Below are 24434 nucleotides of genomic sequence, written 5' to 3'. Positions count from 1 at the left end.
GGAGGGGGGGTGGGGGTGAGTGGGGGGTGGGTGTTATGTTGGAGAAAGATGATGGTGAGGGGAGTGGAGTGTAAAAAACAAAAGAATATTTGAAGTTCATTTAAATTGACAAGCTACACAACGATGTAAAAACGCTTAAAACTAACAACTCAACATGTACACACATTCATAATACCGACGTCTGTGTGTGTGTGTGTGTGGCTTAAAACTAACAACTCAACATATACACACATTCATAATACCGACGTCTGTGTGGGTGTGTGTGTGGGTGTGTGTGTCTGTGTGTGCGCGCATGTGTGTGCACTGGACTCCTGCAGGGGAGCTAGGCAATTAGCGTTTTTTTCCACCGACAAACGCACACATGCACACACACCATTTATACCGTCATATGACTTCTGCTAAAGTTCAGCTGTGAATTATTAAATGCAATTAATCAGCTTGGAAGAGGACCAGTTTAATAACTACGTGTGTGTGTGTGTGTGTGTGTGTGTGTGTGTGTGTGTGTGTGTGTGTGTGTTTTGAATGATATGTGCAGGATAAGGGTGGTGGTTTTAAGGATGGTTTGCCTTAATCTGTTCTCGGGTCAAGTTGTGACCGTCATAAAAGCTTTATTGAGTGTGCAGGCAATATTTGAAGTCACATTTTGACATTTTTAGCTGTCACACAAGTGTAAAAAGAAGTTAACCCCCGGTTTATTATCATGCAAATGTAGTAATCTGTTCTCGGGTCAAGATGTGACCATCATAAAAGCTTTATTAACGCATTCAATCCCAGCCATTTTTCAAAGGACAACCCCTTCAGTACCGGCCATTGTGACTGATTTTTCAAGGCACACAAAATATTGTGTTCTATGGATTTACAAATATGGAACCTACCAAAAGAAAGATTAGACTCCCTTTCATCAGGAAAAAAAGTTTGTTTCTACCTTTTTTCCGTTCTCTATTAATCAGCAGCAGAAGTTTCAGGAAAATACCGTTTCCCGACTAAAACAGGGGAGAAAACCAGCTTTTTGTGAAAAGATACATTTCAAGCTTAGCTTTCACTTTGAGGCAAACATTTTTTGCTTTTGTGACAGCTCAAATATCTAAACCAGTGGTTCCCAAACCTTCTATGTTGGCGTACCCCTTCAGACATTTGACCTGATGCCATGTACCCCCTACTCTTGCACACTGTGGCATTGCTGAGAGTGGCCTTTTATTGTGGGCAGTCTAAGACACACCTGTGCACTAATCATGGTGTCTAATCAGCATGTTGATATGCACACCTGTGAGGTGGGATGGATTATCTCAGCAAAGGAGAAGTGCTCACTATCACAGATTTAGACAGATTTGTCAACAATATTTGAGAGAAATGGTGATGTTGTGTAGGTGGAAAAAGTTTTAGATCTTTGAGTTCATCTCAAAAACAAAAGTGTTGCGTTTATATTTTTGTTGAGTGTATTTACAATTTTCACATTTGGAACTAAACTATGTGTGTGCATGCGTGTGTGCGTGTGCATGCGTTAAAATTTCCCTACAATGCCTAACCTTCTGCAAGCTACACTCCTCCACGCTCTCTCACTTCCTCCTTGCTGCTGTGTGTGTTAATACATGCAGAAGATCCATGCCGAGCGCTGATTAAATGCACGTCTGCCACCTTGTGGCCGTTTTTATGGCTTAAAACTGCAGTGACAGTGACCGTGAGAAATATCTGTTTCAGTTTCTTCGATATTGTGGTAAAATTGCAACATGCGGGACTGTGAAGTGTTAGCTCATGTGATGCTCATCCCTCCTATCTTCTTCTTCGCAGAGAACGACAGGCCGGGCTCGGTGTCGGCCGTGTTGGACTTCACGGATCATCTCAGCGGTCGCGCCACGCCTGTCGTGAAGCCTACGTCGCTGCAGCGCGTCAGCAACAGCAACACGGTGAGTGAGCAACAGTTAGAACAATCGTTTAGACCTAGTCAGTTTGTTGATCTCACTGAAACCAGAACCTCAGGTTTGAAGGCGTCTCATCAGGTCCTGGAAAGTCCAGGAGCGTCCAAACGGACCTCAGATGCTATCAAGGTTGTTATTGTAACTGTGGCAACAAGGAACACACACAACAAGGAAGCTTCTGGTCCACATTGTTTCTCTGCCTGCTGCCACCCACCTGCTTGTGTGTGTGTGTGTGTGTGTGTGTGGGTGTGTGTGTGTGTGTGTGTGTGTGTGTGCGCATGTGTGCTTGCGTACTGGCTTTCCAATTAAGTCAAAGCTTTGAGCATCTAGTTAATTAGCAGCAACACACTGGACTACTACACACATTCAAATGTACACACAAACATATGCAGCACACACACTCTTCTATGTATACACACACACACACACGTATACACAATTATACAGGTACATACACATGCACATTCTAAATGTGTGTATACATGTACACTTACTGTGTATGCCTACCTTCTATTCACTTTAGACTTAGACTTACCGTTTTTTCACGACCATAAGGCGCACTGCATTAAAAGGCGCAGTCTCAGTTACAGGTGCTATTTCTGTATTTAACACATACACAAGGAAGCGACAGTGCTTTATATCTTTAGACAGATTAAGAGCAGAACTCTCATTCAGTTAATCAAACACGCTTGAAATCAGGAAGTGCTCCCAGCAACGCTGCAATACGTTAGCATGCATGCTATTGTCTGTTTTTAAAAAGCCAGCAGGAGCAAAACTGAGTTTGTTTGTACTTTATTGAAGTATTTAACAATGTACTCACGTTATTTTTGATCAATCCTCATCCACAAATCCATCAAAGTCCTCATCTTCTGTATCCCAAATGAACAGCGGAGCAAGTTGTCCATCAAACACGCCAGGTTCCCTGTCGTCATTGTCTGTCAGTCTCGTTGCCGTGCGGCGCCTCAGAAATGATGCTGACTTTTGTGAAAGCTCCAACAACAGTGCATCAGACACGTTAGCCCAAGCATCCACAATCCATTCACAAAATTGTGGCGTAACTCGCACGGCGCTGCCTCGCAGTCTTAGTGAAGCTGTGTTCGCTAGCTGTCATCCATTGCTCCGACGCCGCTCGCAACTTCACTTTAAACGCCGTGTTTACACCGATATTTTCTCTTCGTCCTTCCAGCCCCTTTTATTGGTCCGGCTGTAAACTTTTCTTTAGGCAGCATCTTCCTCTTAAATCACCACAGGCAGCAGTTTATGTCCATTACCATGGCAACCAAGCACAACAGTAAAAGCCGACTTCTCGTGCCCCGTTGTGTGTGTCGCTACCCTGCTGGTCCCCTTCTCTACAGTGTGCTTCACTGTGATGTGGAAAGTGAGCGGCACGTCGTCCATGTTGGTGAAGTAGTTGGGCTGGAGGTGTTTGTCTTCAATGTTTTTACTGCAGTAAGAGCGGAAGATGGCCAGCTTTCCTTGTAATCCGCTGGATGTTGCTGCGCCACGGTAATCCTTGCCCGGATGGATAGATGGCACCGTTTCATAAAATATACCTATATATCTACTGGGGCGTGCCTTTAGCGTCCTCAGTCACGTTCACCTTTATAAGCAGTGTGTCGGCAGGAGACACTCCCAGTCAGTCGAGCGGAGCGCTCGTAAAAGTCACACAGCAACACTTACAGATTTTGGAACTCGGTACACACATAAGGCGTGCCGCATTAGAAGGCGCCCTGCCCATTTTGGACAAAATATAAGACTTTTAAGTGCGCCTTATGGTCGTGAAAATACGGTAGACTTAAACTTTGACTTAGACTTAGACAGACCTTATTGCTCCACAAGAGAAATCGCTTGGTTACAGCTCAATTGCAGAAGAAAAAGACAAACACTCAATATGAATAAGATATATATATAATAAAATAAAGAGAATATCAGATAAATAAAAAGAATATAAGATAAACAAGATTTGCATATTAATAATAGTGTGTAGAATATAGTAAATAAAGTAAATTTACTGTTTATACAAGGGGGGGCAGACAGTACAGCACAATAATGTGAATTACCTTCTACAGACAGGTGAGGTACTGTAGAGCTGAATGGCGGTGGAGTGAATTAAGTCCTTGTAGTGTTTACTGTGGGAACGGAACTGGAGGAGTCTGTTGGAGAATGAGCTCCGCTGCCCCTCTGTTGTCCGATGGAGTGGGTGGGTGGGGTTGTCCATGATGTCACATGCCTCCAACTGAGGGTCGATAACTTGCTTTCCGGATCAGTTGTCCATCCGGTTTATATCCTTTTTGCTGGTGCTGCTCCCCCAAAAGTACAGGGCACTGGCAACCACAGACTGGTAGAAGATCTCCAGCAGCTTGCTGCACACATTGAAGGACCTAAACTTCCTCAGGAAGTAGAGTCTGCTCATGCCCTTCTTGGAGACAGCATTGCTGTTGTCCTTCCAGTCCAGTCTGCTGTTCATGACGACTCCCAAGTACTCGTAGTGGTCCACTACTGCCACCTCCCGGCCCTGAATGGCGATGGGATCCATTGGAGTCACCTTCCTTTCTGTGTTTAACATTTATAATGTGTAAAAGTGCAGGTATGAGAGTTTACAAATGGCTTATTCCGTCATAAAGGACACAAGTCATCCAAAAATACTAAAGTGTTATGTCAGCTTGACGTCACGAGAGCTGACTTCAGCGGGGATTAACACTGTGCGTTTGGATTTTTCTTTGGCTTTTTACCACCATCTTTCTGAAAGGACGACAGTGTAAGAGAAGAAGAAAAAGAAAGACAGGACTCGCGTTTAAAACAGTAAGACTCCAGCGTTACTTTTTTGTAAAGTTAACATGTTATGCTATTAACACCGCATCACTTCTTTTTACACCTAAAATGTGACTTTAAAACATTACCTGTACAATTAATAAAGCTATTATGGTGGCTAGAGGTTGACCCTGAAACAGACTATTGATATTATTTCCTCGAGGGAAACACTGTTGTCAGACGGTGTCAATCAAAAATGAGTATGATTATATTCACAAAGGCTGAATTTTTAACATTAGCTCTCATTAGATTGTGTACCTAATGAATTGGCCGGGTGATGTGTATACATCTGGACTGTGTGTGTGTGTGTGTGTGTGTGCGTGTTGTACATAAGACAGCAGGAGAAGAGGATGCTGTGCACATTTGGGATGTGCGCATCCTCTGCACGCCAGCTCCATTAGTGTTCTTCATCTCTCCCTGCATCCGCCCCCACCCCAATTCAATAAGAGGAGGAAATGAGGCACTGTGCTTCCTGGCAGCAGTGTGTGTGTGGTTTTGTGTGTGTGTGTGTTGGTAGGGGGGCAGGCGAGGGAGAGAAGCAAGTGAGAGTGAAAAGGAATATTCCCAAATTGTTGTTAGGATGGAGGTTATTGGGACAGGGACGATGATTGACAGGCAAGTTAATAAGAGGATGAAGGTGGGGGAGGGTGCTGACAGATTTGGAGGTGCTGGTGGGGATGGGGTGGGGGCTGGAGAATTAAAAGGAGGAGAATGAGGTGTGCTTCATTATGGTTTGTTCCCAGCCCAGTACCTCCAGAGGAAACACGTTTCACCATTTTTAATTAGGACTTTACGAGTCTTTTGTTCGGCTTGAAGCTAAACTACAGTCATCGTTTTTGACCACAAATGTTGTTGCACGAACAGATAGACAACATTAATATTTCAGAAAAATAATAATAACCAAGCTGAGCGCAGCACCTTCATGGATACATCCCCCCTCTACATGTCTGAATTTAATTAAGGACCATGTTGGACAAAATATATTTACGAAAGAGGCTCAAGGCTCTGGATGTTGATGGACTGTCTTGGCTACACGTCTCTTCAACATTGCGTGGAAGTTGGGAACAGTACCACTGGACTGGCAGACTGGGGTGGTGGTCCCCCTTTTCAAGAAGGGTGACCGGAGGGTGTGTTCCAACTATAGGGGGATCACACTCCTCAGCCTCCCTGGGAAAGTCTATTCCAGGGTGCTGGAGAGAAGGGTACGGCCGTTAATCGAACCTCAGCTACAGGAGGTGCAATGTGGTTTTCGTCCTGGTCGCGGAACACTGGACCAGCTCTACACCCTTGCAAGGGTACTGCAGGGTACTTGGGAGTTTGCCCAACTGGTCTACATGTGGACTTGGAAAAGGCATTCGACCGTGTCCCTCGTGGTGTCCTGTGGGGGGTGCTCCGGGAGTATGGGATTGGTGGCGCGCTACTACGTGCCATTCAGTCCTTGTACAACCGGAGCAGGAGCCTGGTCCGCATTGCCAGCAGCAAGTCAAGTCTGCTTCCGGTGAACGTTGGCCTCCACCAAGGCTGCCCTTTGTCACTGATTCTGTTCATAATTTTCATGGACAGAATTTCTAGGCACAGCCAACGTGTGGAGGGAGTCCAGTTTGGGGGCCTTAGGATCTCGTCTCTGCTATTTGCAGACGATGTGGTCCTGATGGCCTCATCGGGCTTTGACCTGCAGCGTTTACTGGGGCGGTTTGCAGCTAAATGTGAAGCTTCTGAGATGAGACTCAGCACCTCCAAATCTCCATGGTTCTCAGTCGGAAAAGGATGGATTGCTCCATCTGGATTGGGAATGAGTTCCTGCCCCAGGTGGAGGAGTTCAAGTATCTCGGGGTCTTGTTCACGAGTGAGGGAAGGTTGGAGCGTGAGGTCGATAGGCGAATCAGCGCAACATCTGCAGTAATGCGGTCGCTGTTCCGGACCGCCGTGGAGAGACCTGAGCCGGAAGGCAAAGCTCTCAATTTCCCGATCGATCTATGTTCCCACCCTCACCAATGGTCATGAGCTTTGGGTCGTGACTGAAAGAACGAGATCGTAGATACAAGCGGCTGAGATGAGTTTCCTCCGTAGGGTGGCTGGACTCACCCTAAGAGATAGGGTGAGGAGCTCGGTCATCCGGGAGGGGCTCAGAGTAGAGCCGCTGCTCCTTCACATGGAGAGGAGCCAGTTGAGGTGGCTCGGGCATTTAGTACGGATGCCTCCCAGGTGAGGTGTTCCGGGCATGCCCAGCTTGGAGAAGGCCCTGGGGCAGACCTAGGACACGCTGGAGGGATTATGTCTCACAGCTGGCCTGGGAACGCCTTGGTGTCCTTCCGGTGGAGCTGGAGGAGGTGGCCGGGGACCGGGAAGTCTGGGCTTCCCTACTGAGACTGCTGCCCCCACGACCCGGACCCGGATAAGCGGAGGAAAATGGAATGGAATGGCAATCATTTTTAAATGATTTGTTAATTGTTTTCCTAAAATGTCTTAATTTTGCTTTTCATTTCATATTCTTTTGTTTAATAAATTAAATTACATTTTTCCCCAAAATGTCACCACAGTAATAAAAATGTTGTCCAGTTGGTCCTGCCACATTTCTTTTGTTTAATTTCAGTTTCTTTAAGGAGTTAAAAAAAAAATTAATTTAATTTCTCCCCAAAATTTCATAACAATTACACACATTTTTGTAAGTCCTGCTGCTACATTGTAACATTCCATTCATCTAATTTGAATTTCTTTAAAATACATTTTCATTAAAAAATAATTCTCCCTAAGTGGTCCTGCTGACAGCAACCTAAATGAATCAATTTTTCATGAGTTTAACAAAAATAATATTTAATTTATTTGGCACACTAACAATATGATTTGATCACGTGATGGAAATGGAGCTGAGAGGTCGCCTGTCACGTGACTGTTGCTATGGTTACAGAGGATCGCTCATTCATTTGCAATATAACATTTGTATTAATATTCTGTTTGGAATGAAAACATCTCTGGCCTGCAGTTCCACTCTCCGTCAACAGGGGGCCCTTTTGTCCTGCAGACACACACTCAGCATCCTCCTGCATGCATGCTATTAAATACAGTACTGTACATGTATCCTATAGAATAATTTAATCTCAGTCCAATAGAATAGTTTAATGTCAACACTGACACAATTCAGTGCTCTTCAGTCTCATCCAACATGATCATTTCCCAGCAACGCACTTCCTGATGTTGAAAATATTTCAGAGTAAATATGACAAAGTGGCCATTAACGTGCTGGCCTTCCAAAACTACTCAGGGTCATACAAGTCTGGAGACAGAAAATGAATATATTATACAATTATATATATTTTTAAAATGTAATATATACTGTACTTGATACATATAAAATATATTATTTTTTATATATTTATATTTTTTATCTACAAAATTACAAATTATTTAGATTTAATTAAAATCCCGAACAACCGATTCCAACAACGTATTTATACATCTTTTACTAATGCATTTGACTTCAGAGCGATTTTAAGCCATAAAAACGACCACAAGGTGGCAGAAGTGCATTTGATAAGAGCTCGGCAGACATCATGCAAACGGTAAAATCACACATGACAGGAAGGAGGAAGTGAGAGAGCGTGGAGGAGTGTCGCGTGCAGAAGGTCACGCATTGTTGGGAAATTTTAACACATGCACATACACTCGTGCACGCACGCGTACACACACATAGCTCATTTCCAATTGTGAAAACTGTAAATAGTCCATGGTGTTATATTTGTAAATAAATTGCTATTTTGTAGTGACACAGCCTATTTTTGTGTTGTTTATGTTGTGGTATAGTTGTTTAGATATTTGAGCTGTCATAAAAGCACAAAATACTTGTGTCAAAGTGAAAGCTATGCTTGAAATGTATCTTTTCACAAAAAGCTGGTTTTCTCCCTGATTTAGTCAGGAGCCGACATTTTCCTGAAACTTACCTATGTTCTACTGCTGATTACTAAAGAACATAAAAAGGCAGAAACATCATTTTTTCTTCTGCTGAAAGACGGGAGTCTAATCTTTCTTACGTTAGATTCCATGTTTATATCGCCATAGAACACAATATTCTGTGTGCCTTGAAAGATCGGTCAAAATCGTCTAAAATGGCCGGCACTGAACTGGGGTTGTCTTTTTTGAAAAATGGCTGGGATTGAATGAGTTAATGTATTTATTCATTAATTATGAATCAAACATTTTCTTTTTTTTGTATAACGTATGTACTGTATATGATATATCCATGTGTCCTTCAGGGATGCCCTGCAGACAGCCTTCTTTTCAATAAGTGTATTTTTCCACAAACTGTCTTTTATCTTCAACTTCTCCTTAATGATCATACGACTTAAAGTGCTTCCCCATGTCCATTAGTGGTCCGTCCGTCAAGAATCCTCCTCATGTCACCAGTCCATAAAAGCTTTGACAAATGTCTTCAGACATTTCTTGTCCCGGTCTTTGACCTTTCAACTGTGTCTTGCGGAGTGTTGACGGGCTGTCAACCGTCCTTACCTCGTCCATGTCCTTCTGGGACACTGTTGGTAGGTTGGACTTCCTGCTTCCACCTTTGATTCTTCTCAAATCTCTGACACCTCATTTCTCATGGATTATTTGCAAGAACACCTTTGATGCTGATTCTTATCAATTTGGGGCTTCATCCCTATGAAAGACTGTCATATAGAGCAGTGGTTCTCAACCGGTGGGTCGCAGATCCAATCTGGGTGGGTCACAGACAGCAAGTAAAAAAAAATCCATGAAATGTAATCTACAACTCATGTGTGACTTCAAGCGAAATATCAGATTTTGTGGTGTTTTTGATATTTGATTTAAATGTATGCATGATTTGTATGCATTTCCTTCATGCTGGCCTTAATAAATTCCTCTAAAATGTACTTTGGACATGTAATTATGTCTATTCATGTTTCAAAAGATGACAGGTGATTTTAAAAAACAAATACATTTGCTTGGTTTGATTTGACTAAAAGTAGAAAAAATATTAATTCATTAAATAAATAAATGAAGGCATAAATAAAAACAACAAAAAACACAAAAGCCTTAAAAGTTATTATTTGTTTTACTAGTCTCTGCAGCACTTTGGAAACAGTGTTTATAAAATGTGCTATATAAAAAAATGGATTGGATTGGATAAAAGTGTGAAAAAAATTCTTAAACTAAATAAAAATGAAAAATGACCATAGTGATAAACCCTGACATAGAGGATCTATGTCGAGTGTTTGTGCTGTAGATGCTTCAAAACAGCAGAGCGCTCCTTTCATATGGAGCAGGGTTCCCCAACCACCGGTCTGCGGCCCGGTACCGTAATATATACAGTTACAAATCACATAGTTTTTGCATATGTTTGTTGTTTGTTGCGAGAGGCGACCCGTCACTTTGTTGCATGGTCCTTGAACGCGCCATCTAACTTTCTCCCAGGCTGCACAGATAGACTACCGTATATACTGTATTTTACAGATTTTACAGACCTCCTATTTGGTCCCAAATGCTGATACTGTGGGGGAATGCATGATAAAAATATGATTTTCACGTAAAAAATAACAGTGAGGGTATTTGACGCAGGGTTATTTTTATAAAAATGTGTCTTGTAGAACAATGTAGTTGAATAGCCTCGATGGTGTTCATTTTATTAGGCCACACCCTCCCTCATGACACAAATAAACATCAGCATATATGATTACAGCCAATAAACAGTCAGCTTTGTACAGAAAATATGCCGATAAATCATCACATTTGTTGCGTATTAACTATTTTTAGTGATTACAGTACATCTTTCTGTCTCCTGTCTATTGCTCTTTGCCTATGACGTCAGAGTGTTGGCCACGCCCCCCTCGCGAACCACAGAGCGAGCGCCTTGAGGGTAGTGCGCGCGCTGCAGCCTCCCTCCTCGCGCAGAGGGCACGTTGAAGATTCGGTGTTCTTCCGAAAATAGCAGAGATCCTTCGAGACGATAAAATACGAACAAATGAGGCAAGTGGAGCGGAGAGAGCAACGACCCAGACAAAAGTCTACTTCCTCCTCCTTCTTATAATCGCTAAGCAGTCAAGGTAAGCACGCGCTTTGTGCACGTTCACCGCCTGTCCGTGCCGCCTCTCCAGCCTTGATCGTCCAACACCTGCACGCGCGTGGTTCTAGCAAAGGTAGCCCGCGTGTGCGCGCGTGCGCGCCGTGTGTGGCTCTTGACTCCACGCGCATCCCGTCTGATGGCCACTGCACCAGCTCCTTGTGCACCATCACTGTGGACACACGCACATTGTTCTGTGATAGCCTGTGCGTGTGGGGGCGGCTGGTGCACATTGGCCATGCACATGCGCGCGCTGTGGAACAACTGAATATCTATCTACAGTACATGGCATAATTTCAGCACGCATTTTATTTGATCATGTCAATACTACAGAATGCAAACTTTGATATACGTTAGAGTAGTCACTGTACAGCAGCTTAGATTTGATATGTTGGTGGTGTGCACGAGTGCTGCCAGCACCGCAGGAGCTGCGGTTTGTTGCCTGAATACAATCGAGCACCTGTGGGGCATCCTCAAGGTGTCTAAAATCCACCATCTCCACCAGTGATGTCATCATGGAGGAGTGGAAGAGGATTCCAGGGACACAACTGGGACTCACTCATGTTGCTAGCTATTTACTGTAGACAACAATGGCTGTGTGTTGACTCATTTTCAGTGATAAATCTCTACTGCTGTACACTGACTACTCTAAAGCATATCCAAGCTTACTTTTTATACTATTGTCCCATGAAAAGGTGATGCGACGTAAGGGTTGGACTGACTGACTAGGTGTTTGCCAAATATGTGGTAAGCGACTAAACGTGTCTGAATGAGGTGTGTGGTCTGTGTGGACTCCTGGTAGATAAGACCCATAAAGCGGCATGTTTGCAGTGTGTGGCACTTCAAGGGTAAAAGGGTCCTCCACACCTTTGTCAACACAACACACCTCTCCCCAAATAGCCTTCAACTCTTTAACGTCTTGGTGTAGACCTGGTCTGGACAGGACTTCCACACTAATACTGTATAAGTGCGCTCACACTGAGACGCACAGTAAGGCGCACGTACCAAACTCGATTTTTGGATAGGGAGGGGGCAACAATTTCCGCCTCATTTGAAGCAGGGGGGTACACTCAAGCCAGAGAAAGTTGCAGCATTGGTAAATACAGTACAATGGAGAAGTAGAGGGGAAAAAAGCTGGCAGATATTTTATCCAAGTGTTGTCTGTCATGCTGCACGAGTGTTTACAATTCACCATGAAAAAGGAGAGAAGAAGACGGAAGGGCACGACTGTTTGGGACTGCATCAAACTGTCAAAAATTGCACACCCAGGAACTAAGTACATAGTATGCTTCATGAAGTGTACTGATGAGTGCTCCATTGGAGACACACTTTAGCCTTTTGAGTGCATAAGAATGCAGTGCACTGACAGTACCCGGATGTTGTGCTAAAAATGGGTGAGTGCACCGTGCTGGAGACTTACTACCCTCAATAGTCGCCATCTTGGCTACATAGCGGAAGGGGAGGGACTACCAAATCTTTCCAAACTTAAAAAGGAGAGAAGAGGAGGAAGCGGGTAAATATTATTAGCGCCATTTCCGGTAAGCTCGCAACGACAGTGATGTGTTTGGGAAGGTACTACAGTCGCCCCTCATTTATCACGGTTAATTGGTCCCAGACCCGCGATAAGTGAATTTCCGCAAAGTAGGATTATTGATAAATGGATTATTTTCAAGTTATGGCATTGAAAACCTGTTTACGATCTTCTAAATACAGGTTTTAACATTATTACAGCCCTCAAGACATGAACTAACATCCCTATAGTCACCTTTACATTTCTATTACCCAATATAGTAGATATAATCAGAGAAAATAAGACGTGTTAGACATAAATAAGATGATAACAGATGCACACGTTAGCAGTCCCTTGTTTTTTTCTCGACAGCACACTTCCTGCTTTGGCTGTTGTCTCATTAATGTATTGTAAGGGCAGCTTTAAATGCTTTACACTCATATTACCGAATATAGTAGACACAATTAGAGTAAATAACTCATTTCAGATGGAAACATAACTCCTGCTTGTGTGTGTCACAGTAAATGTGTTCCGTAGGGGACCTTAGTGGCGAGCGGACAGACGTATGGAGGACAGGAAGTGGCGTCGGAGGTTCAGAGTTTAATTTTAGCTTGTCGAGGGTTATGGCCCCAACAGTCGTCTTATCATTATGATTATTATATGTGTTATTATTGTTCCTGTTGTGAGACCATTTAAACCTGCAATGTGTCCAAACAATTACTGACACCTAGTGGCCAACGTAGAGTGCTGCATTCAAAATTAGAACGCTTCCTCTGCCTTGCATTTGTATTTTAGTTCATTTAGTTACTTCATTTTGCCATTTTTTGCTTGAAAATGCTTCATTTAGGCCAAGAATGAGTACAGCTTGCTTAAATATGTATATTTCTTTGCTAATAACAGGCCGTATACATCCACAAAACGGCGATCATTTATTAATTAATTTTTGACAAACCGCTACAGAGTGAGGGTGCGAGGTTTGAACCGCGATGTAGTGAGGGACGACCCAGGAACTAAGTACAGTACAGTCGTCCCAAAGCTACACGGCCATGCAGCTTTGGACTGACTAATATTTGAAATGTGAACATTTAAGTGTGACAAAAAAAAATAAAAAATCATGAAGGGGGCAAACACAGTATATTGGCTAATTTCATGTCTAGAGGGCTCCAATGAGGGCTCTAATGTTAAAAATGGTATTTATGAGATTGTAAACAGGCTTTCTATGCCATAACTACAAAAATGTTCCATTTATAAATAAGGAATCCTGCTTTGTGGAAACTCACTTGTCGCGGTCAGGTCTGGGACAATGAACAGCGATAAACGTGGGAGTATATGCAGTGTACACACAGTCTTGGTGGATGTGGTCTTGACTTCAGACATTTGGAGACAAACAGCAGCTTTTGGTGTTAAGTGTAAACAGCCCCTCTGTTCCTGTCACTCGGTACGGTCTGGGGTTGAAGTCGCGGCCTTGTGACTCGCTCGCATTCGTCTAGCTGGGACACTGCCGCTGTTGTCACACGGTGCCAACAAGTAGAATCAGGCCAGTGTTTCCACGCGTAGCGCTGTAGAAGAGTTAGCTTGGAGCTAAAGGCTGCGTGGCGGTTATCATCACACGTTCGCTGACTTTGTTCTTCTTTGACTTCACGCTGCGCTGACACTCACCCGTCACGCCCTGTTGTGTTGAAAGTAACTGTCGCTGTGTGTTGCCTGCGTCAAATATGCGATTCCGCGTCGGCTCGTCTTAAACATTGTCCATGAGGTGACATCATGGCGTACGTGAAACTAGCCTGGTCGGCCGCTGACCTTTGCCAGGATTAATGAAATGCTGTGCTGGAATTGCTTCCTGCCAAAGGGAAAGGGGTTAATCGCCGTGCTCGGGCAGATTTGTGACTGACTGGATTAAGGCGGGCTCAGCGTGTTGGACGGTCTGCTAATCTCTGACATGCGTGACCCTGCTGGTGGTCTGTGAGCGACAGGCCGGCCAGGGACCTGGCAGGCTGACATGAGTGCCACTTGAAGTGGCGTGCGCCCACCTCTTTGTCTTGTAATAAAGCTCTGCTGTTGATTTAGCGCCTTTTCAGTGCTCCTCGTCGTGCCTGTCAAGTCAATCATTAGCTCCACGCTATCACCTCACTTTCATGCTTCAGTTCCATTTCTGGTTTGTGCTTACAAAAGAAGCTTTTTTTTGGAATTGGAGCCTGTAAGGTTCAACACAATGATCTGTTTTCCCAAAGGAAACAATGTCAATAGAAATGATCTGTTCCTGGGTTCAACTGTGGCCGGCATTAAAGCTTTACGAAGTATACAGGCAGTGTTTTAAGAAGTGTAAAAACATGTAAAGCAGTGTTAGTAGTATAAAAGACGCATATGGTGACGCAGGAGTTGCTTCTACTTCCATCAGTACACTTTAGTGAAGTTCCTGAGTGCGCAAATTTAGACAGACGTGTCACGCTGTCCCAAATCCTTGCCGGAAACGACGATCACAATATTTACCCCCTTCTTCTTCTTCTGTTCATTACTTTCCACTGCTATGTGTTGCTAGTCAAAATGGCGACTATTGAGGGGTGGTGCGTGTCCACCACTGTGCGCTCACCATTTTGAGTGCAACATGCGGGTACTGACGGTGCACTGCATTTTGCCATACTTGAGCTCTTAAAAGACTGAATGTGTAAGTATGGAAGTGCACCAATGGAGACAGAGGGTGTGTCCCAAATCTTGTGTCAGTGCACTTTAATAAGTATACTGTGTACACGATGTACTTATTTTCAGAGTGTAGCGCTGTCCCAAATCTATGACGGAAATGGTATTAACATCACCTCATCTTCTTCTTTTCTCCTTTTTAATTCATTCAATCCCAGACATTTGCCAAAAGACAACCCCTCCGATAGCGGCCATTTTAGACCATTGTGACTGATCTTTCAAGGCACACAGAATATTGTGTCCTACGGCTATATCAACATGGAACCTACCAAAAGAAAGATTACACTCCCGTCTTTCATCAGGAAAAAAAAGTTTGTCTGTACCTTTTTCCGTTCTTTAGTAATCAGCAGTAGAACGTAGGTAAGTTTCAGGAAAATATCAGTTCCCAACTAAAAAAAGGGGAGAAAAGCAACCACTCTGACACAAATATGTTTTGCTTTTTGTGATAGCTCAAATATCTATACTATACTACAACATAAACAACACAAAGGTTGTTTTACATCAAAATAACAATTTATCTACAAATATAACACCATGAAGTATTTGCAGTTTTCACGTTTGGAACTGTACCACGTGTTTGTGCGTTAAAATCTCCCTACAGTGCGTAACCTTCTCCACGCAACACTCCTCCACGCTCTCTCGCTTCCTCCTTCCTGTCATGTGTGATTCTTCCATTGGTTGATCCCTGCCCAGCTCTTATCAAATGCACTTCTGCCACCTTGTGGCCGTTTTTATGGCTTAAAAGAGCTCCGAAATCTTAATGCATTAGTGCAGAGTTGCGTCATTACCTCTTTTTGCCTACCGCGCAAAAAAACGTACAAAACGTATAAATACATTGTTGGGATCGAGCGCTCGGGATTTTAAAAACGTATGAACGTCTTTGGTATTGAATGAGTTAATGCTGAATTGCAACCACTCAAGTAGGTCCCTCTCTTTCCGTGTCTGGGTACTGACAGCGCGTTGCGTTTTTCCGCACTTCTCAGCTTGAACGCACTTGCACATTCAAAAAGTAAGTGTACATATGGAACTGCGCCGGTTGAGACCCAGGCTGTGTCCCAAATCAAATACTTGGATCAGTACACTTCAGTACCAGTACCTGAGTGTAGTCCCAAATCTGTTGCTGTCATTGCACACTTACCTGAAATGACAATGGCAATAATTTACCCACTTCTTCTTCTTTGTCTCTCCTTTTTAACCAATTATAACCACTCGAGTTAGCCTCTCCCCTTCTGCTACGAAGCTAAGATGGCGACTACTGAGGGTGGTAAGTGCCCAGCGCTGCACACTCCGAGCTTTGCTGACAGTGCACTGCATTTTGCCGCACTCATGCAGTGTAAGTACGGAAGTGTGCCAATTGAGACACAGCACGGGTCGGCTTACTTCCTGTCTATATGGCACAAAAAAAGACAAAGCAAAAGTTAATGCTGTGATGCTAGCTGAATCTTGTGAGGTTACGCTGACAAGATTCCGCTAAAACTACACCTTGGTGAGGATCTGGATAGAGGTGCTTGGGCAGTGTTACAGTGTTACAGTCTGCTTGAATCAGGGGCTAAGTCGTGCAGTAAGCTACCAGATGGGGCAGATGGAGCTGTGCTGATATGTGTGGCAATGCGCACTACTGCCCCCTACAGGACTGGAGTGGAACAGGTTGTGTTTTAGGATTGATTGCCTCAAAAACACGCGCTCAGACTTGGTCCCTTGGTGGTTATAGCGCCACCTGTTGTTCTGGCACGCACTTGACAGCCTGTCAGCATGTTTTGATTGTGGAATGAATTTTAATCACACAGCGTGGAGAAATCACTCTTAAAAATAAGCGTGCATGTGTGGACGTAGCTTTAACGATCCCACCCGTCTCACTACGCACACACACACACACACACACACACACACACACACACACACACACACACACACACACACACAACGATCAATAGTCTTCAGTGTAACTCCTTGACCAGAACCCCTGCTAACTGCTGCAGGGTGTGTGTGTGTGTGTGTGTGTGTGTGTGTGTGTGTGTGTGTGTGTCTGTCTCCTATCAATATGAAAAGATCCTCCTCTCTTCCCTGCAGCCTTCATTGATTTCTGTGAGAGCTGCATGCAGTCCCAACCTCAACAAAATACTCTCTGCCATCATGTGACTTACAGGAAGTGCCCTCTCTAAACGGCAACACTGGATGACCAGTGGGGGCGCTGTTTCCGTAGCGTCCAACGGGTGACACAAAGTGTGTGTTATTTAATGCTTCCGTCACATGTGCTAAAAGTCTCAGAACCTTTCCGAAATGTGAAAGCGTAATAATGATTTGGATTGCATGAGAAAGTGGAAGGGAAAATGCAGCGCTCTTTGACCACATGGTCCTTTATGAACAAGTACAGAGCAACAGAACCAATGTTGTAATTGCGGTAAGGAGCAAACTGCTACACTTCTAGACGTTTTTGGTACGTGTTAAAAAATACTGTACCGTGTAAGTATTTTTAAAAATTAGATAAGTTATTTAAGCTATCCTAGTTTTCTATTTTTGCTGTTTTTGGGTGTGAGACTGTGTCATTTTACTTGTGGGGCAACAATAAGTTCCCCTTTGCACACGTTTGTTCCCGCCAAGTGTTACGTGGTCCGGTTAAAGTTTGATGAATAACAACAAGAACATCTGTGTTGCTTTCAGGCTTAGCGTCACAAACAAGATGGCCGTGGTACGTTAGTTAAGATGATGACGCTAAAGAAGAGGCGGGCGAAGGATACCACTGAATCATCTTTGTTATAATGGCTGGTTGCCGTGGAGATGTAGCAACACCATGACAAAGGAGGGAGTAGCTCACTCCTGATGCAGGAAAGGGGGGGGGGGGGGGGGTGATGCAGGAGTGAGGACGGGGCAGGGAGGATGCTGGGAGTTGGCAGGACGATGGGATGGAGTAGGGGGAAGGGAGGTAGGACGTGCAGGCTGATAAACGTGGGACCGGAGGAGGGTGGGGGCGATGCCAGTTCCACGGCGAGGGTCCGGCTCATCACAACAAAGAGAACAAAGAGGCGGAGCACGAGGATAATGAACGTCCGCCTTAATTTATTTTCTTAACGACATTGTTCTTGAGTTGCGGCGGCGCTGCGGACAAGGTCACATTCACGCCTGCATCGAACATCTGCTGATGGATTTGGCGGCCGGCTGTGGACTTCCTGTTTGGGGAAGGGACAACAAACAAACTGACAGACGCCAGAGCATCCTTCCGTTTGTCCACTAGCAAACTTGATTAGCTTCATCTGGATGTTGCTCTGCCACACACACACACACACGCACGCACACACACACACACACACACACACACACACACATACATATTTTGTGCACTTTCATACTTACAAAACAGTAAGTGTACTGTGTACACTGTGCACTTAGTTCCTGACTGCACAGATTTTGACAGTCTCGAATCCATACTGTCGCACTTACCTGAAATGCAACCATTCAATACGGTTGAAAAGCCAACATTTCGGAAAATGTTTGACAGAAATTACGACGTGTCACAAACCTGTTGTTTATTTAATGTATCGTATTGAAAACCTCTTGACATTCCGATTATAATGTTAAAATTAAAGCTTATTGCATTTGACATGATGTACTCGCATTATTATGCTATATAATGAAAAAATGGTCTAAAAAATGTCAATAACATCGATTAGCAACAATAATTTGTAGGACAAGTATCTCCCAGCAAAATTTGTTGTCGTGACAGGCATTTTATGCTATGTAATAAATGAAAAAACAGTTTCAAAAAAATGTTGCCGATAATATCGATTATTGACGATAATTTGTATCACAATTATCGACCAGCAAAATTTGTTATCGTGACAGGCCTAACGATCAGCCAACATAATATCTGAATATTTGGATGGACATGACTCACCCCAGTCAACATTCTCCTGATATTTTGGTGTCTCATTCTCCAAAATGACTCGCAGAAGTAATTCCACTTCTCGTAATTGTTGTGCCTAGAAAACCGGAAAATGATGGACTTATGTGCAAGCGTTCTTTCTTCTTCTATGGTTTGGAGTGCCACGTGGTTCCGTCTGCGTGCGTGTTCACACGTTGGTGTGCCTTGTGCATTACATCGTTTTCACTCAGTGATGTGTTCCCGTCTGGACGGAACTACTGATCCGGCACAGTGACTTTTTTTCAACCCGCCAAAAAAAAAGAAAAATCCCAAGAAGGTTCCCGTGTGGGCATGGCTTTAGTCCCTCCCCTTCCACTATGTCACAGGTGTCAAAATCAAGGCCCGGGGGCTGGATTCGGCCCCCCATATCAAAGCCTGGAAACAATGCATGTCAAAATGACACTTATTTTATTTTATCATCTTAACATTATTTTTAAAAACATTTGTATATATATTTTTATTTTGTTATTGTTATTATTTATTGTTGTTATTATTATTTGTTTATTATTTATTATTTATTGTTATAATTTCATTGTTTTTAATGATTTAAATATATGTATGTTATACTAAGTAAAACATATTAAACAAAAAGACAATCTTTAAATTTTGACAGAAAGGTTCTTGTTTTTTTTCTTGTCAAATCCACTTTAAAAGTATTATTTTTTTATTTTTTGAAAGGATATTTAATATCATTTATCAATTATTGTTTACTTTTAACAAAATTATGAATATTGGCATTGTACAACAGATGTACAGTCGTCCCTCGCGACTCTGCAGTGTGAATATAATGGCTTCACTCTATCATGGTTTTCCAAGAATATTCAATTTTTTCCAATAAAATTCATTAACATATTTTCTGTTATGTCTATTATTTTGGGTAATTGGAGTGTAAATGTGACCATAGGGGTGTTGTTTCATGCCTAGTGGGCTCTAATAGTGTTAAAAAAAACTTATTTACAAGGAGGTAAACAGGTTTTCTATGCTGTAACTGTGCTAATATTCCCTTTTATAAATAAGGCATTTTACTTGGTGGATATTAACGGCGATAAATGAGGCATTACTGTACACTCGAATTTGCAAAAAGACGTATAAATGCGTTGCTGGGATTGGGCGTTCGGGTTTATAAAAACGTACAACTACGTCTTTGGTGTTGAATGAGTTAATAGTTTCAGAGTTCCAGGATGCCCCCTGAGGGGGAACCATAACTGCGATGTGGCCAACGGTGAAAACCAGTTTGACGCCCATGCGCGACATGGCCAAGATGGTTAGCTGCCATTGCCACACACTCACCATTTTGGGGCGTGTTGAGCAACCGGGTACTGGCAGCCCGCTGCATTTTGCCGTAATTCTCAGCGTGGCCGCGCTCAAAATGCTGAGTGTAAGTATGGAAATGCGCATATTGAAACACACACAGACACGCACTCTCTCAAGGAAGCAGTTTCTCTCTTTCAAGACAAGCTGAGCATCCAACCTTGTCTCACTTGCCATGATTGGAACCATGAGGCATTTATCAAAGCCTCACTTTGAAAAATCTTCTATGGTGATATCCGCTGTGTTAAAAACAACAAAACCCCAAAACAAACAATAGGGGAGGAAAGAGGTGCTTAATTATTCATCCCGGCTGCACTTTTGTGTCTTTACACCTCTGACCGGCGCCCCCTAGCTGAGCGTCAACCTCTCATTCCCTATAACACGCTTTCCACCCTTTGTGTGTGTGTGTGTGTGTGTGTGTGTGTGTGCGCGCATTGTGGAAATATTTTCACATTTGACATTTCCTCCTTTGCTCATGTCATAATTAACCACTAGAGGGCGATGTCTTGAATGAGGGCACATTTTTACACGACGTCGTCGGGATTGTGACGACTCAGCAGGTCTCGTGGTTGTCTCGTCAGTGTTTGTTGGCGGTGGGGCAACAGTGAGGATGAGGATGAGGAGGATAATCCATGGCGACATTCCTCCTGAGAGGCGCCGCTGTAATGGACAGATGTGGGTCAGCGCTGGAGGGTGTTGTCATTTGTGTACACTAATGTCTTATTTTTCACTTGTTTTATTATTAATAAAGATTTTTAAAATCTTGTAATAAGGCAAACGTGTCCAAAGTGAGGCCCGGGGACAGTTTTTTTATGTGTCCCTTTGCACATCATTAATGAGATATACAGTATTGATACATATTCCATTAATTAGCTTTGTCATCTACAAAACAAAGCTAAGATGTGGCCGTTAGCATATATTGACCCACACTGGATTGCTTCTAGCATCTTTAATGTATAAAATGTGTTAAAGTGGCTTTGTATGTGCTTTTTCCTTTGATAGAACTCCATCAAAGCATCTTGAATGTCTGACATCAACAACCGCTAGCTAGCTAGCCTGCTAACGAGCGATTGGGTCAGTGTGCCGCCTTTTACCGCCTGACGTGACCACTTCCTGTTTGTGTGCCTCGGCCAGGATGACGCCTCAGTGAACAGCGAGGACGAGCCCGACATGAGCGAGCCCTCGTGGCTAGCGGCCGACCTCGGAGCGCCGTCCCAGCTGAGCCCGGCGGTGCGAGGGGACAGGATGCGCCACAGTCCCAACAACGCAAGCAACAAGGAGGATGACGGTAAGCCATGCTGCCTTTAAAGACAAACACATTGGACATCTCATCTTACCACTCATGCGACCAGCAGAGGGCGCGATTAATTCAGACTCGACGAGGTTGCTGCCTCGACAGGGAGCTGCAGCAATCAAAACAGCAACAAAACACAAGATGGGACAGTTTTAGAATAAAACAACAAGAATGTTCATAGTAAGTAACGGACACATAAAGTGGACAAGACAGAGTGGTGTAAAGCACTGGTTCTCAACTTGTGGGTCGGGAACCAAAAGTGGGTAGCAGAAAGCAAGTGAAAAATTCAATGAAAATATGTAATCTACACAACTGATGTCCATCGCCTCCAGCATACCCCCGCAACCCTAGTGAGGATAAGCAATATTGTATTCATGGTCCTCCTGTTGTTGACAAAACGCCCTAAGAGATTCCTCTAAAATGCGCTTTGGACACGTAATTATGACGTATTCATGTTTCCAAAGGTGGCAGTTTTAAGAAAACAAATCCATTTGCTTGGTTTGCCTTAAAAGTGGGATTGTCAGTCCCACTGACCACCTTCTATAGAGGAAGCAGAGTCTGAGGACACGCGGGCAGTTCCATCACCGTGGCTGAGGTATCTGGGGTAGTCAAAACGCTCCCCAGTGGCAAAGTTCCTCAAGGCTCTGGATGTTGAGGGACTGTCTTGGCTGACACGTCGGGAACAATACCTCTGGATTGGCAGACCGGGGTGGTGGGCTCCCTTTTCAAAAAGGGTGACCGTAGGGTGTGTTCCAACTGTAAAGGGGACAACAAAATCTATTCCAGGGTGCTGGAGAGAAGGTTACGACCGTTAGTCCAACCTCGGCTACAGGAGGTGCATTGTGGTTTTCGTCCCGGTCGCGGAACACCTGACCAGCTCTACACCCTTGCAAGGGCACTGGAGGGTACTTGGGAGTTTGCCCAACCGGTCTACATGTACTTTGTGGACTTGGAAAAGGCATTCAACCGTGTCCCTCACGGTGTCCTGTGGGGGGTGCTCCGGGAGTACGGTACTGGTGGCGCACTACTACGTGCCATTGGATCCTTGTACAACCGGAGCAGGAGCCTGGTCCGCATTGCTAGCAGCAAGTCCAGTCTGTTTCTGGTGAACGTTGGCCTCCGCCAAGGCTGCCCTTCGTCACCGATTTTGTTCCTAATTTTCATGGACAGAATTTCTAGGCACAGCCAACGTCTGGAGGGAGTCCAGTTTGGGGGCCTTAGGATCTCGTCTCTGCTATTTGCAGATGATGTGGTCCTGATGGCCTCATCGGGCTGTGACCTGCAGCGTTTACTGACACGGTTTGCAGCTGAGTGTGAAGCTTCTGAGATGAGACTTGGCACCTCCAAATCCAAGGCCATGGTTCTCAGTCGGAAAAGGGTGGATGGCTCCCTTCACGTTGGGAATGAGGTCCTGCCCCAGGTGGAGGAGTTCAAGTATCTCGGGGTCTTGTTCACGAGTGAGGGAAGGTTGGAGCGTGAGGTCGACAGGCGAATCCGCGCATCATCTGCAGTAATGCTGTCACTGTACCGGACCGTCGCGGTGAAGAGAGAGCCGAGCCGAAAGGCAAAGCTCTCAATTTACCCCCCCCCCCATGTTCCCACCCTCACCTTTGGTCATGAGCTTTGGGTATCTGCGAAAGAACAAGATCGCGGATACAAGCGGCTGAAATGAGTTTCCTCCGTAGGGTGGCTGGACTCACCTTAAGAGAGGGTGAGGAGCTCGCTCATCCGGGAGGGGCTCAGAGTCCAGTTTGCCTTTGTGCTCTTTTGATCAGCTTTTGCTTTCTTTTTTATTTTTATTTTTATTTTTATTTTTTTGTTTTCTTGTTTAATCGTATTTTTAGAATACGCCAATCTTTTCACTTCCTGTGTGACCGAACGTTAAAAAAACAAGGCGTAAATCAACTTAAGTTTTTATGTCTTAACGGTTCAGTTCATTTTTACACCTGAGTTATGACAACTTTTTTTTGACCCTGGAAGAGATGATTTTACACACACGCACACACGCACACACACACACACACACACACACACACACGCACGCACACAAAGACACACGTCCTCTTACTGTAAGTGCTGCACTTTTATAGTTGACTTTTATCAGGACTATTAGCTTGTCAGCGGGGAGCAGTTCACAGCTGTCATTCATCCCAGTGCACATGCATATGCACGTGCACGCTCCAAATGGGGCGAGTTAAAAGACTTTTAAGAGCTGGTGACCGCCACCTCGCCTTGCGTCTGTGCACTCAGCGCTGACAGCGGCCCTGGAAAGCTCTTCGAGGATGATTGACAGCTCGACGCCCACACGTCCGCCGCTGCTGGAAAAACGGCAGCGTTAAAAAGAAGCAGAAGCGAAATTACACAGAAACTCAAAGCAATCTGGAAATGAAATGGAAATGACTTCCTGTTGGCGTTCCTGAGCAGCACGCATCCATGAATGTGTCATGTGACATTCACATGATTATTATGTCAATGTTTACCGTTTGAACACATACTAAATATATTTCATAGAACATACACTCTCGGAATGATGGCGAGCAGGAATGGCAATGTGGAGAACAATCAACCAAAGTGAATATGAAGAACGTGGGAAATGAAGACCATGGAAAGATGGAGAACATGAAAAGAATGAAGACATAAAGAATCTGGAGAACAGGAAGATGATGGACACATGGGAATGTGGAGAACATGATTAACAAAGAACATGGATGAAAGAAGAGCCTGACTGCGTGGTCAACATGGAAGGATGGAGAAAAGGAGGAAAACGTCGACATGGCGTTAAAGAACGTGGAAACACAATGAGCATGGAAATATGGAGAGCGTGAAGAGCCCGAAAAAGGTGCAATGATGGAAAACAGTAGGAGCATGGACACATGGGAATATAGAGAACATTCGACCAAAGTGAA

The 24434-nt window shown here is 44.1% G+C and overlaps 1 protein-coding gene across 1 annotated transcript in view; it reads left to right on the top strand.

Moving 5' to 3' along the window:
- LOC129187559 (nucleolar protein 4-like) overlaps positions 1-24434 on the top strand; it is a 59795-nt gene that overhangs the window by 8016 nt on the left and 27345 nt on the right. Inside the window, exons 4-5 of the mRNA XM_054787015.1 lie at positions 1789-1904; positions 21369-21522. Coding sequence (XP_054642990.1) covers positions 1789-1904; positions 21369-21522 — 270 coding nt within the window. The remainder of the gene's footprint in view (positions 1-1788; positions 1905-21368; positions 21523-24434) is intronic.

Source organism: Dunckerocampus dactyliophorus, chromosome 1 (genome assembly GCF_027744805.1).
Source record: "Dunckerocampus dactyliophorus isolate RoL2022-P2 chromosome 1, RoL_Ddac_1.1, whole genome shotgun sequence".
NCBI lineage: Eukaryota > Metazoa > Chordata > Actinopteri > Syngnathiformes > Syngnathidae > Dunckerocampus > Dunckerocampus dactyliophorus.
Note: the sequence above shows the minus strand (reverse complement) of the source record. Positions and strands in the feature narration are given on the sequence as shown.